At 42.5% G+C, this 14,003-nt stretch overlaps 1 protein-coding gene across 1 annotated transcript in view; it reads left to right on the forward strand.

The window, feature by feature from the left end:
• LOC122797021 (dynein axonemal heavy chain 5-like) overlaps window positions 1-12,956 on the forward strand; it is a 374,439-nt gene extending 361,483 nt beyond the window's left edge. Inside the window, exon 12 of the mRNA XM_044065790.1 lies at window positions 12,779-12,956. Coding sequence (XP_043921725.1) covers window positions 12,779-12,956 — 178 coding nt within the window. The remainder of the gene's footprint in view (window positions 1-12,778) is intronic.
• Window positions 12,957-14,003: the final 1,047 nt, after the last annotated feature.

A 14,003-nucleotide genomic window follows, 5' to 3' on the forward strand; every position in this document is an offset into this window, starting at 1 on the left:
ACCTGCAGAGCAGTCTTGCCTATGGTTAATTGCACCTGGATGGTCTCCGATGCATCGTGCGTTGCCACCAGTCTTGAGGTGTGGGTGTCTTTGATGAATATGGATACCTCCTTTCTTGGTATTGTCCGATAAGAGGTAAAACCTGATAGTGCTGGGGTGCTCTCAGGAGCCCTGAACCAGGTTTCTGTCACTGCACAGACATCGATGTTCTCCATACTGAGAAGGGCCTGCATTTTGAGATTTAGACTTCTGGCATTGAGCAGCATTACCCTTAGTTTTTTCCTTTTTGTGTTCTAGGGTGGTAGGTTTAGAATTTGAGCCTTGCCTAAAAAGGCACTATGGGGTGGCAAGAGCCTTTGCCAATATCCGAATCCCAGGGTGACAGGTGCAAGCTGTCCAGCATGTCATCCCAGGCAGACAGACATTGGATCCCCTTTGAATGACACCAGAGTTTAAGCCAATTGTTAAAGCTGATCATCTTATCTCTGTATTGTGGCATCATTCTTGGTGAAGGTAGGATACTGCTCAAGGTCAGGGTCATACCTGCCTGGGCTACATAATCAGAGAGCTCCTCAATGTCTCTTTTCATGTAGTCCAAGGAGGTACATCTCAGGTCGTTTACACCAGCGTGGACAATGACTGAGTCATATTTGTACCTGCTGTTGAGAGACCTGAGTGCAGGCAGCTTACTGTGACCTTCTCCTTACTCAGTCTGGTGAGCGGGACGTCAGTGTGTCTGACTATGGAGTCACCAATGACTAGTGTGTCTGGCATTGTGTTTGGCCTTAAGGGCTGTGACTGTTTGACACTCTGACTGTGAGGTCTATGTGTTGCAGGTGTTGTGTTCTGAGGTGGTGGTTGTTTGGGTGTCTGCTTTGGTGGCCTCTGCTGTTTTGGTAGATTTTTGATCAGAGCCGCTGAGTATGTCTTTGTGTGTTTATGTGTATGATTTGAGGTTGTGATGGTACTATGTGAGACTGGGTCTATAGTGTGTGTTTCAATTGTCTTTATTAGCTTATAGTGTGTACTATCTCCCTTACCATCTTTTTGGATCCTTTTTCTATCATAACAAACTTTATAGTGTTTCTTTCTCTCTGTCTTTTTTGAGGTATTCTCTGACTACCATGGTTGGTAGCCCTTCTTCTCTTTAAAAAAATTCTGTTAATTATTATTGTTACTGGCTTGTTGAACTCTTGTCTTTTGAACCTTTTGTTTACCAGTATGACTGATAAGCTTACCGGATTTAAAAAGTGCACTTCCTGTGGGCATAAGATCCCAAACTATGATGTCCACAGGGAGTGGCTGTGCTGTTTGGAGCTGGCATATCTGGACACCTCCTGCTGTGTTTGTGTGGCCTTTAATGTTAGAGTGTTAAGTGATCACAGGAATAAATTAATCCTCAAAGGACTTCTTCCAGCTTTGGCTCCTTCTACTAGTACATGTTCATCTGGGACTCAAACCCCATCTCAAAAATCTAAAGAGGCTGAAGAGCATAGGAAACAGTCTACATCTAAGTCACCTCAGTCAATCCCTTCCTCTCAGCCTCTTGTACAGGTACTCAAGACCTCGTATCTGAAAGCTTTGGATCTGATACCTGTATGTACTAAGACTCCTCTGCTTTGTTCTCTGAAATTTTCCCCGGATTTCTCTCCTACTTTTAGGTCTCCATTCCTCCAAGAGACCCTGAAAAAGTCTTCAAGGCTACCATCCACTTCTTCTATTAAGTTCTTCCAGAATCTTTCTGAGTTGGAAGTGGATAGGATGAAGATTATTCAGAATACAGATCCAGATGGGGGTTCTGCCATCTCTGTTCCCACCAGATCCTTGAGCCTTAAATCTACCGTCCAGCCTGTATGTACTCCTCCTCCACTCTGACCCATGGTTTCGGAGTCCTTTTATCCAAAAGTCCCAAGAGTTGAACCTTCGGATCCAAAGGATCTTAGCATTCTCAACTATGAAGACTTCCCAGACCTGATCAGCTCTGACTCCATTGGAGCATGATGGCTGTTGGAGCCGAAGCATCAGTGCCGGATCCCAGGGGTTGACCTCGACTCTAAAGCCTTAGTACTAGATAGCTTGGCTCCGACTCCCCCTTTGGATCCAAGGATTGGGGAGCCATGGGGGCTGTCTAATCTGAAAGTTTTGGCTCTGATGGGATTGCCATCGGCATCTCCTGAGCCCTCAGCTTTCAAGGTGGTTGAGAGGGTTTTGTCTCTACCTAGACAGAGTTTGACTCTTTCTTCTTCAGATCTGTGCCCCCAACCTCTTTTGAATTCTGTGTCTGATTTCTGTTATCCTGCACCTTAGGGACAGCCAGCACAGATGAACTTCCAAGCAGTTTCTACCAGGGAACTTCACCTGTCTTCCAACACTTCCCCAGAGCACTCCACTAAGTAGAACCTTCAGATGGGATCATGCAAGAGGTGGCATGTGAATTCCCTCACAGAAGACACTGATTTTGATAACGGGGAAGGGTCCCTTAGATCTCCACCTGAGGATCTGTCATTCGGAGACATCTTAGAGATCCTTCATCAAAAGGTGGTTGGTCTGCCCAACCCCCTTCCCAAGAGGAATTAGTGTTCTTGGAAACCTGAAGGCCATCTACATCTTGGTTACCCCACCTGCAGATGAGCTACTAGACCTGATCTTCTGCAGAGTATGGAAGGAACTGGAGTCTGTAGAAGTGATCCCTAAATGCCCGGACAAGATTCCTAGTGCCCCATCAGGTAGGTTACATTGGACATAGGCTGTTCCTTTAGATGCCATGGTCATTGCAGCAGTTACTAAGAAGGAGCTGGCTGAGCAGAGAGCTCCTCTGTCCATCCCCCTTTCATGGAGTCTAGGGCATTGGGCTGGTTTTGGAAATGAGTGCATGTATCAGGGACCTTTGCTTTATGGTCACTGAATTATTTGGTGCATTTCATGAGGTTACAGAAGGACCTAATCAAGGCACTGTCTAACTCTCCCCTAGGGTCCTTGTCTGTAAAGGAACAGAAATCTTTTTCCTCATGACTGGCCACCCTACATTCCATTACTAAAGCATCCATGAGGTTAATCTCACATGCAGCTGAAGGTTCATCATGAGCTGCCAGTTCAGGTATACCCATTAGGAGACATGCCTAGATACAGTTGTGTTATGTCACGGAGCCCTTTACGGCATCTCTGTGAGGTAGAAGAGTGTATTCCCATGCCAGACAGACAACATGTCAGTAGTGTGGTACATCAGCAAACAGTGGCAAGCCTGATCTTATCTCCCTTTGATGGATGTTTCCTGTTTGGACCAACAGTTAGATATGCTCTGCCGCAGTGAGAAGGATGGAAGACCCTGTCTGCCATGGGAATCCACTTTTCTACCCCACAAAGAACCTTTTACAGAAATCAATGCAGTGGTAAGAAAGCATGGTTCAGAAATTCCCAAGAGCCTTCCCAGGAATCTTGTGGAGATTTTTCACCCACAGGCAGAGGGGGAAATAACTATAATGGGAGACACCACCCTTGTGGTACATTGAGTCCTCAGAATCAAAGTTCTCAGGATTCTTTCTCAGACATGCCTTTTCAGTGCCACTGAAAGGTTAATGTACTTGCACCCAAAAGGCTGGACAGCCATCATACAAGATTCCTGGGTGCAAAGGATCTTATCTAGAGGATACCTCATTCCCTTTTCCCATGTTCCTCCACAGAAGAGAAGAAGTTTCCCCTGTTGTTTCACCAAATCAGCGGGAACAAGCAGATATAGAAATTCAAAAGCTGCTGGAAAAAAGAGTCATCCAAGAGGATCCCCCTCCCCCAAGACCAAAGAGGATCCAGAATTTACTCAATGTTCTTTTTAGTGCCAAAGAAAACAGGGGACCCGAGACCCATTTTGAATCTGTGTTATTTGAACCAGTTTGTAAAGAATTCCAAGTTCTGTTTAGTCATGGTTCACTCCATTCTGCCTCTCCTTCAGAATGATGACTGGATGTGCTCTAGATCTTCAGGATGTGTAGTATCATATAAAAATGAACAGATGCTCCCAGAGATATCTACACTTCCAGATGGGAGCCAGTCATTATCAGTTCTGAGCCCTCCCCTTTGGTCTCACCACAGCCCCGAGGGCATTCACCAAATGCATGGCAGTGGCAGCAGCTCATCTTTGACTGCACGGATTCATTGTGTTTCCATATTTAGATGACTGGCTGCTACCACACTGACCAGGCATCTTCTGGAAAAGGCCAGAGATTACCTTCTACTTTTATCTCAATCTAGGGGAATTATGACCAATCTGGTAAAGTCCCACTCTCAACCAGTTCAGGCCTTGGAGTTTATAGGGGCTCATCTTGACACAGTCAGTTGCCTAGCTTTTATTTCTCAAAACAGACTTCTTACTCTGGAATCACATGTTAGTCAAGTTTGTCTCATCCCTCAACCCCAGCAAGATTAATAGTCAAAGCCCTAGGGTCGATGGCTGCTGCAATAACTTTACTACCCACTACTCATCTTCATATGAGAATTCTTCAGTGGACTCTATCATCCACAATCAGTATGACATCCAATAAAATTATCTCTACTGTGGTGGATTCACTTCTAAGAGATGTATCAAGGCTGCCCATTTGAAATTCCTCCCCAGAAAGCCACGTTAACCATGGACACCTCCCAGCTAGGGTGAGGGGGGCATTACTTGGGAAGAACAGTTCAAGGCACATAGTCCCAAGAAGAGCCAATTTGCATATAAATGTTCTAGAGATGATAGTGTTGCTTTTAACTTTGCAGACCCTTCAGAGCTCTTTTCCACTAGGAACTATTGCTATTCAGACAGACTGATTAACAAACGGGGGAGTGAGATCATACCACGAATGCTGAGAAGCAGTGAGATTTTGGCAATGGTTGATCGCTTCCAACCACTTTCAAGAAGCAATGCACATACAGGGGGAATCCAACATATTAGCAGACAAGCTCTACAGGACATCCTGACTCCTCATGAGTGGTCTCTCAATCAATCCGTGGCAAAGATGATCTTCCACAAATAGGGTTAAGCGTGCTGTGACCAGTTTGGCTCTCCCCTCAACAACAATGCAGCAGATTTTGCCTTAACCCCCCCCCCCCCCCAGAAGAGATGCTCTAGTTCTTGTTTGGCCATTCTGGTCTCCTTTATGCTTACCCCCCTCTACCCCTAATGCTCAATTTTCTTCAGAAAGCCAGTTGGTCGAAGACCAAAGTAATCCTCATTGCCCCCTTCTCATCTCAGCAAGTGTGGTTCCCTTCCTATGGTCTCACCTAGTATGCCCTCCATGGACTCTGAACCCTAGTCCAGATCTCCTGTCACACCCATCAGGGATGATACATCCAGACATTACAGGCCTCAAGCTGATTGTATGATTTCAGTGATGGCTAGACATTCCAGGCTTTCCACTCCAGTTCATGGAATCCTTTCTTTGTCCCAACAACGTTCAACCAGAAAGATTTATAAAAGTAAATGGAAAAGATTTTGTTTTTGCACACATCAAGGAGACAGAGCCTTTTACTGCTCCAATCCCAATTATTTTAGATTTCCTTGCCTCTATTTTTCAAACTAGGATACATTTCTCTACCATTAAAGTACAGTTAGCAGCCATCTCCAACTATCACATTGGCAATAAGACTTCTCCTGTAGTTTTAACTAAGCTGTGCAAGGCCTTCCTAAAAGGTACATCTTTGGTTAGCCCTCCATTTCGAGATCCCACTCCACCTTGGGATCTGACTTTGGTATTACAATCTTTAGTACGGTCTTCAATTGAGCCCTCAGCTAAAGTAGACCTTACGTTTTTATCTTGGAAAACTGTTTATCTGATGTTGTCAATCTTCATTTATTCTTGACTGATGGGTTCAGTTCTGACCTCTCAGAACCGACTCAGCCGTTATACATAGCTTGTGGCAGACAAAAACTCTCAAGCTAAGGCTGTACCCACAGTGCCTGTCTACCTATTACCTCAGATCTTGTTTGCTGTGTAGAAAATTGCATGTGTCAGCTGATGCTGTCAGCTAAGTGCTTTAGATTTTTTCTTTGCTAAAAATATTTGGTTAAAACATTTACTAGATTGTTTTGCAACCTTGTTCTTAAGTGAGTGACTGTTTTTCCGACCATTTCTACACACTCCCTTTTTATCTTTCGGTAACTCTTATTACCATCACTGGTAACAGGCCTACTCCCTTCTTTTATTACTATTGGTAGTCTCGTATACTATTGTTGGTATCCTTTTTCCCTTTTCTCCCTTTACCCATTTGGGTATTTTCTCTACACCATTGTTGGTATATTTGTAAAAAAAAAAAAAAAATTCCATTCCTTTCCTTCCTGTCTTGTTTGTGTGTGTGTGTGTGTGTGTGTGTGTGTGTGTGTGTGTGCATTGGTGGCCTAACTATTTTTTTGAATATGGCAGAGAAGCAAAAGGGGACATCCAGATTCAAGCAGTATCAAGACTGTGGCAGAAAGATGCCCAGTTCTGATGTGCAACTATTTGTCAGGGCTTTAGCGCCTGTACTTTAACAGAGAGGTGCAATAAGCTTATTTTGAAAGGCATATTGAAATGTCCTTTTACTGAAGCCCTATCTAAGGCAGAGACTTCAAAATCTCTTAAACCCGAGGTGAAGAAAAGAAGCCACTCTGTGCCAACCTCCCCTATGGCACATGAAGCAAAGTCCCAAAAAACACAGGTTCCGATGGTTTCTTTGGAACCGAAAGCCAAAGTACCAAAAGTGGCAATATCATCACCTCCAGCACCAAAATCAACTAAGTCCACATTGGTGCTGTCAGTCATTGAACTGGCTCAGACTCAAACTTGTTTGGTGCCGATGACCTCTTCTGCAACGACAGTAGTTAGTTTCTGTTCAACCACCACTGTCATCTCATTCGGTTCCACATTCCACTTCCACACAAAAGCCTATTGTGCTGAAAGTCGATCTGCCAGTTAATCCCAGGATTAGCTATTCCCCTTCAGTGGACCCCTTTTCGGGTCAAAAACCAAGCCTTTTTCTGGATAGGCCTGAGTCCCTTTCGGGAATGTCAATCAATTCCTCCCGGAGTATTGCAGAATATTTCAGCCCCAGAGGATCAGCCCCATTGGTCTATGGGTCTAGCAGTGGATGCCATGTTGGTGGCAGTAGCCACTGGAAAGGAACTCACTGATGAGAGTTCAACTATCCATCCTCCTAACCGAGAGTCTCAGATGATGGATAGATTTGGGAAGTGGATTTTTGCTTGATCGACCTTCGCTATTCGGTCCTTGAACTTCTTGGCACACTTTCATAGACTCCAAAGGGATCTGATAACTCAGCTTTCAGACACCCTTACAGGAGTAGTATCAGATGAGGTTCGAGATAAGGTTACCTCTCAGCATGCCACCCTGGAGTCAATCTCAAATTCATACATGCGGCTTATTGTCATACAGCTGAAGGGACATCTTGAGCAGCGGGTGCAGGCGTTGCCATTAGGCATCATGCCTGGATGTGCTTGTGTGATTTCATGGAACCCTTTAAGTCTTCCTTTAGCAATGCTCCCATTGATGGTACTTCCTTGTTTGGCCCAAAAGTCAGAGACAAAATAGCCAGGTGTGAAAAAGACAGAAAGACCCTTTCTGCTGTGTGGGCATACATTTGTCCACTCCAGAACGACCTTACTCCAGGAACCATAGTAGTGGAAAAATGTGGTTCAAGAAGACCAAGGGGCCTTTTCAGAACACATGTAACAAGTATTCCTCCCAGGGCAGAGGGGGTCCACTTAACCAGGGCTCCAGAGATTCCTTTCTTGGACAACCCTATCAGCGCTCCTGAAAGAGGAGGCCCAATTGCTCATCTCTGGAAGCAATCATGGGAAGATTCTCTCTGCACCATGCACTCTGGCTTACAATAACCTCAGACACCTAGGTGCAGGAAATAATTACCAGAGGTTACTATATTCCCTTCAGTCTTTTCCCAGTATCCCAAAAGCGAATCCCTAATGTTCCACCCAGCCAGAGGGATCTAGCAGCGGTAGACATTTAAAAGCTGCTTCAAAAAAGATTCATCCAGGTAGTCCCACCAGACCAAATAGGATTCAGATTCTACTCAAGATTCTTTTTAGTGCCAAAAAAGACAGGGAACTGGAGACCAATCTTGGATCTCGGCCTATTGAACAAATTTGTACAACAGACAAAATTCCGGATGGTCACAGTTCAGTCAATCTTTCCCTTTCTAGAGAAGGACGATTGGATGTGCTATATAGATCTTCTGGACACGTATTACCACATAAAAATGAACAAATGCTCCAGAAGATATCTCCACTTTCACCTAGGAGCCAGTCATTGAGCGCTGCCCTTATGTCTCACTACAGCCTCCAGGGTGTTCACCAAATGCATGACAGTCATAGCAGCTCATTTGAGACTACAGGGATTCCGGGTGTTTCCGTATCTAGATGACTGTCTCTTCAACACTCCCTCCAGACATCTGCTGCTTTATGTCATAGACTTTGTTCTACATCTTGCTGAGACACTAGGCATTTCACTCAACAAAGAAAAAATACAGTTGACTCCCACTCAGGGTCAGGAGTTCATTTGAGCAAAGTTAAGTACAGTATCATGTGTAGCCTCCCTTCCTCTCCACAGACTGTTGAAACTAAGATCACAAGTTCAGGTAATCATTTCCCAAAACAAAGTTCCTGCTCATCTGGTACTACAATCTCTGGGAACCATGGCAACTACAATAACATTAGTTCCTCTAGCGAAGTATCACATACTGCTTCAGTGGCTCTTGGCATCACAATGGTCACTTCTAATTCACCCCATGTCACATCCAGTCTTGATAACAAATCACTGCAAAAAGGATTTATCTTGGTGGATGAAGCAAGAAGAAGTTCTATGGGGTCATTCCTTTTCTCCCTCTCATCCCAAGGCTGTAGTGACCATGGATGCTTCCCAGATGGGGGGGGGATTGTCTGGGTAATATTGTTCAAGGCACTCGGTCCCTGCAAAAGGCCAATTTGCACATCAATGTCCTAGAATTGAAGGCATTGTTTTTAGTGTTGCAAGCATTCCAGGCTGTCCTTCCTTCAGGGACAATTCTAATCCAATCAGACAACATGTCCGTAATCTGGTATATTAACAAACAAGGGGGAACCAAGTCCTACCCACTAGGTAGGGAAGCAATAAGGATTTGGCAATGGGCAATCACTTCCAGCTGCTTTCTGATAGCAATGCATATCCTGGGGAACTCCAACATGATTGTAGACAAACTGAGCAGATGTATCCTCTTGCTGCACGAGTGGTCTCTCAATCCCAACGTAGCGACGAAGGGGTCAGCCTTGCTGCGACCTGTTCACTTCTCCCATAAACCACAAATGCAGCAGCTACTTTGCCCTCATCCCCCCTAGTGGGGAGTCCTTGAGAGACACACTTCCCGATTGGCCCCTGGGACTCCTATATGCCATTCCCCCATTCCACTGTTCCCCAGTTTCTGAGGAAAGCCCAATGGTTGAAAAGCAAAGTGATTCTCATTGCACCTTTCTGGCCCTATCAGGTGTGATTCCCCTTTCTTTGGCCTCATCTGGTTCACCGTCCATGGACTCTAGACCCAGCTCTGGACCTACTGTCTCACTGGGTGCATCCCAGTCTTCAAAATCTCAAGCTAATGCTTGGTTTCTCCAATTCCAGTAATTGCCAGGCAGAATAACCTGTCCTCTCCAGTGCAAAAGATATTTCTGGCATCCCATAAGCCATACACCAGGCAGCTTTATCTTGGCAAATGGAAAAGATTTTCAGTTTGAGCACATACAAACTGCATAGACCCTTTCTCAGCATCATTTTACAAGGTCCTGCAATATTTAGCTACCTTATTTGAAATGGGGGCCTCTACATTTACAATTAAATTTCATTTGGCTGCCATTTCAAATTTTCATAACTGGTTTGATGAGCGTTCCTCGATGTCTCATAGTCTATACAAACTTTTTCTTAAAGGCACTCTGCATTTAAAACCCCTTTCAAAGACCCTGTAGCACCATGGGATGTGACCTTAGTCTTACAATGTCTAGTTCGACAGCCCTTTGAGCCAGCAGCTACATGTGACCTCAAGTTCTTTTCTTGAAAGACCCTCTTCTTAGTAGCTATCACGTCTGCTAGGAGAATTTCAGAGTAACAGGCTTTATGTGTGAATCATCCATATTTCATTTTTCACAAAGAAAGAGTATCACTCAGAAGCAATCCCACCTTTCTTCCCAAAGTAGCATCAGAGTTTAATATCAACCAGTCCATAGACTTACCAGTTTTCTTCCCATATTTTACAAACAAAGGGGAGTACTGTTTACACTTGTTGGACATCCACAGATAATTACATTTTTACTTGAACAGAATGAAATCTTCTAGAAAATCAGACTAACTATTTCTGTCATTTTCAGGACCTAAATGGTCAAGCCTGTATCAAAGGTCACCTTGTCAAAATCCTGAGAGACTGCATTACCTTTATATATAACCAAAATAAACTCAAGCTGTCAACTACAGTTAGAACTCATTCTTCAAGATCTGTTTCCACTTCAGCAGTCTTCCATTACAGAGCTTCTATGGGAGACGTATGTACAAATGCAACTTGGGCTACTACACATAACTTTTATCACTCATAACAAGTTAGACATGATCTCCAGGGAAGACCATCCTTTGGCTCTATGGTGCTCAGGAATATCCTTCCTTAGGGCCGCCTGGGATCTAAAGTAGCTAGGGACTCTATCCCATCAGTCAAATGAATGAAGATTGACAACATCAGATAAAGAAGTTATGTTCTTACCATAACGTTCCATCTGTGTTGTCGATCTTCACTCATTCTTGACATCCCTCCCTCCTGCCCCCTCCAAAAGACTCCTGGAGGTTTGGACCTAGTTGTGGGATGTTATAGGGTTATACCTTAGACAGGGTGTCTGTATTTTCTTAACTACTAAGCAAACTCAATTTGAGGTAATGGGTATAGAGGCATTGTGGGTAGAGCCTTAGCTTGAGAGTTTTTGGCTGGCATGAGCTATGTGTAATGGCCGAGTTGGTTCCGAGAGGTCAGAACCGAACCTATCAGTCAAGAATGAATGAAGATCGACAACACAGATGGAATATGGTAAAACAAGTCCTGCTGTCTGTAAAGCTGTGCTAAACCACAAACCAAGTAGTATGAACAAAAATGAAGAACACAGCACCACAGCAAACCAATAAAAAGCAGATGGCAAAGAGCAGTGTAAAATCCAAATAGACTTTTATTCAAACACAGGTGAGCGTTTTCACAATAAAATCGCTTCTTCAGACCATGAAGTCTGCCATCTGCTTTTTATTGATTTGCTGTGGTGCTGTGTTCTACATTTTTGTTCATAACACAGATGGAATGTTATGGTAAGATCATAACTTATTTTTTTGGTGGCAGTTACTTCAGATAGATGATTTTCAGAACTCCAAGCATTCTCTTCAGTACCACCGTATCTGATTTTTCACAAGGATAGGGTTATCCTGTACAATAATCCTTCCTTTCTACCTGAAGTGGCCTGTGAATCAAACATCAATGAAATCATTATTCTCAAATTTTGGAAAGAAAACTTGTAGGTTAAAGGAGAATATACTCTTCATCTCCTAGATATACATAGACAACTTACTTTTTACCTACATAGAACCAAGGAGTTCAGAAAAAACGACCACTTGTTTGTTTCCTTTTTTTAATACCGAGATGGGAAAACCTGGTTTGAAGATTATTCTTAGCAAACTGGATAACAGATCGTATTTGTCATGTTTATTCCATGCAAGGCCTAACCATACCAAAACAAACAAAGGCACATTCGACCACATCAATGGCTATGTCAGCTGTTTTTGGGCTAGAGCTTCCATTGATGACATTTGTGCAGCTGCCACTTGGTCTAATGCTCATACCTTTGTTTCTCATTACAAATTGGACATAATTTCTGGAAACAGAGCATCATTCGGTTCTGTGGTGCTCCGGAATATCCTTTCATGAGGGCCATCCAGGGTAACTGTAGCTGGGGACTCTGTCCCATTCATTGAAGAACGATTGAAAATGGCATCATCAGATATAAAAGTTATGTACTCACCATAACTTTCCACCTGTGTTGTCAGTTTTCATTCTTCCTCAGCTCCCCTGCCACCTTCCCCCATCCATGTCTTTGGGAGTGACTTAATAGAATTTTTGTTAGAAACCCTTGTTCATGTTTGAGCTCCTGATCTTTCAACTGTCACTGTTCTGTCTTAGCTATTTTCAGTAAAATGTTTTTTCCTGAGATATTGTTTAATAGCAGCAAACTCGATCTAAGGTAATTCAGTGATCATGGGCATTGTGGGTAAGGGAGGAGCTCGAGAGCCAGATCCTAGAATCTAAAGAAAGTGGCTGAGTCAGATCTGAGGGTTGGATCAAACCCATTCATTGAGGAAGAATGAAAATGAACAAATACAGAGGGAACGTTATGGTGAAGAATTAACTTTTATTTAAAGCCTCATCAATGGCATTAATTGTAACAGTAGTAATACAATAGAGAAAAAAAAGTGTTTTCTAACTGTATTTCTATTTATTCCTTGCAATAAAGATAAGAAAATATTTTTTCTTAATGACATTTTGTTTCTCTTTGCCTTAAACTAAATGAATATGTGGAAGATAGTTCTCTAATGAAAATTATCAGCTGTAAATATGTTGGTTAAATAAATCTGCTTCATCATCTCTTTGCTACTTAATAAACTTAATGCAGTAATAAAAGCCCTTTATTATTATTGTATGCTAATTATCTTTGTTTTAATGTTTTTTTCATCTTTGTCCATGTTTGCAGATATTTGGAAAAGAAACGTTTGCTGTTTCCTCGCTTCTTTTTTGTCTCTGATCCTGCCCTTCTTGAGATTCTTGGTCAAGCGTCAGATTCTCATACCATTCAAGCCCACCTGTTAAATGTATTTGACAATATTAAATCAGTTCGCTTCCACGAAAAGGTGAGTAATTTAAAGTCATGAGAATATGTCCAGTTTAAAATGCAGCCGAGCAAAATGTGATGTTTGCAGAACACTGAATTATAAAGAGGCATGTTACATTTAACACTGTATATATTGATGATTCTGCAATATTTCATAAGAGCTAATTAGAAGTTGAGAAGGTATATTCTTATGCAAGTAAAGGAGGCAGAGGAGTAGTTAGCTTTTTACTTACTATTTTGTTACTGTGAATTTTGAAATATTCATTGATTAACAGGAATCTGACAGCCATTTTTGTGTTGGATTTATTTTCTTCTTATAAGTATGACAGCTCATCCCTATTTCCTTCCATACTTTGTAATGGGCCGCATAGTCTCCCCTTTTATCACTTTTTTCAAGCAGTTTTTAGTACTGCAGCACAAGGGAAGTGAGTATGTATGCATGTGTTTGTGGTAAGTACATACCAAAGCTAAAAACAGTTAGTATGTTCTAACGTACTAATGTGGTACACTCATGCTTAAGTGGTATTGAAAAACACATTTGTGTAAGTTTGCTATGCCATCATACTGCATTACAGTGTCATCAGAACTGCTTACATTTTCTAAGCTTACTAAAGATGATGGTTCCTTAGTTACCTTATTTTACTAGTTGCTCTTAAGCATATTGGACTGACATTTTTGTATGCAGTGTGGTATACTGTATATCTTTGGTTAAGTCACCTCATCTGGAATATTTGGAAACCTCAACACCATGCATTGAATTATGACATGTTCCTTAAGTGGAATAATTTTGTTGACAACGGTATCATGACACTGTATTTTTGAAGGTGAAATATATTTGTAGGAATGCTGGTGCCATCTGCTTGACAATCATGAAAGAACGTATCTATTTTCACAGAATTAAAAAAAAATGCTGTTAGAATTGCTTTGTGTGTGTGTGAGCGAGCGTGTGTGTAGAAGGCATTATTCATAGTCTGTCACTATTTTAAGTTGCATTCAAACTATGCAGATCGTTTTCAAGTATATGTCTTTTCCCACACTTCTTCTCTTGTTTAGACTTCTGTATCCTCTCCTGAAATTAGTCTACTCA

This window comes from Protopterus annectens, chromosome 3.part0 (assembly GCF_019279795.1).
Source record: "Protopterus annectens isolate FY-2018-M chromosome 3.part0, PAN1.0, whole genome shotgun sequence".
Classification (NCBI taxonomy): Eukaryota; Metazoa; Chordata; order Ceratodontiformes; family Protopteridae; genus Protopterus; species Protopterus annectens.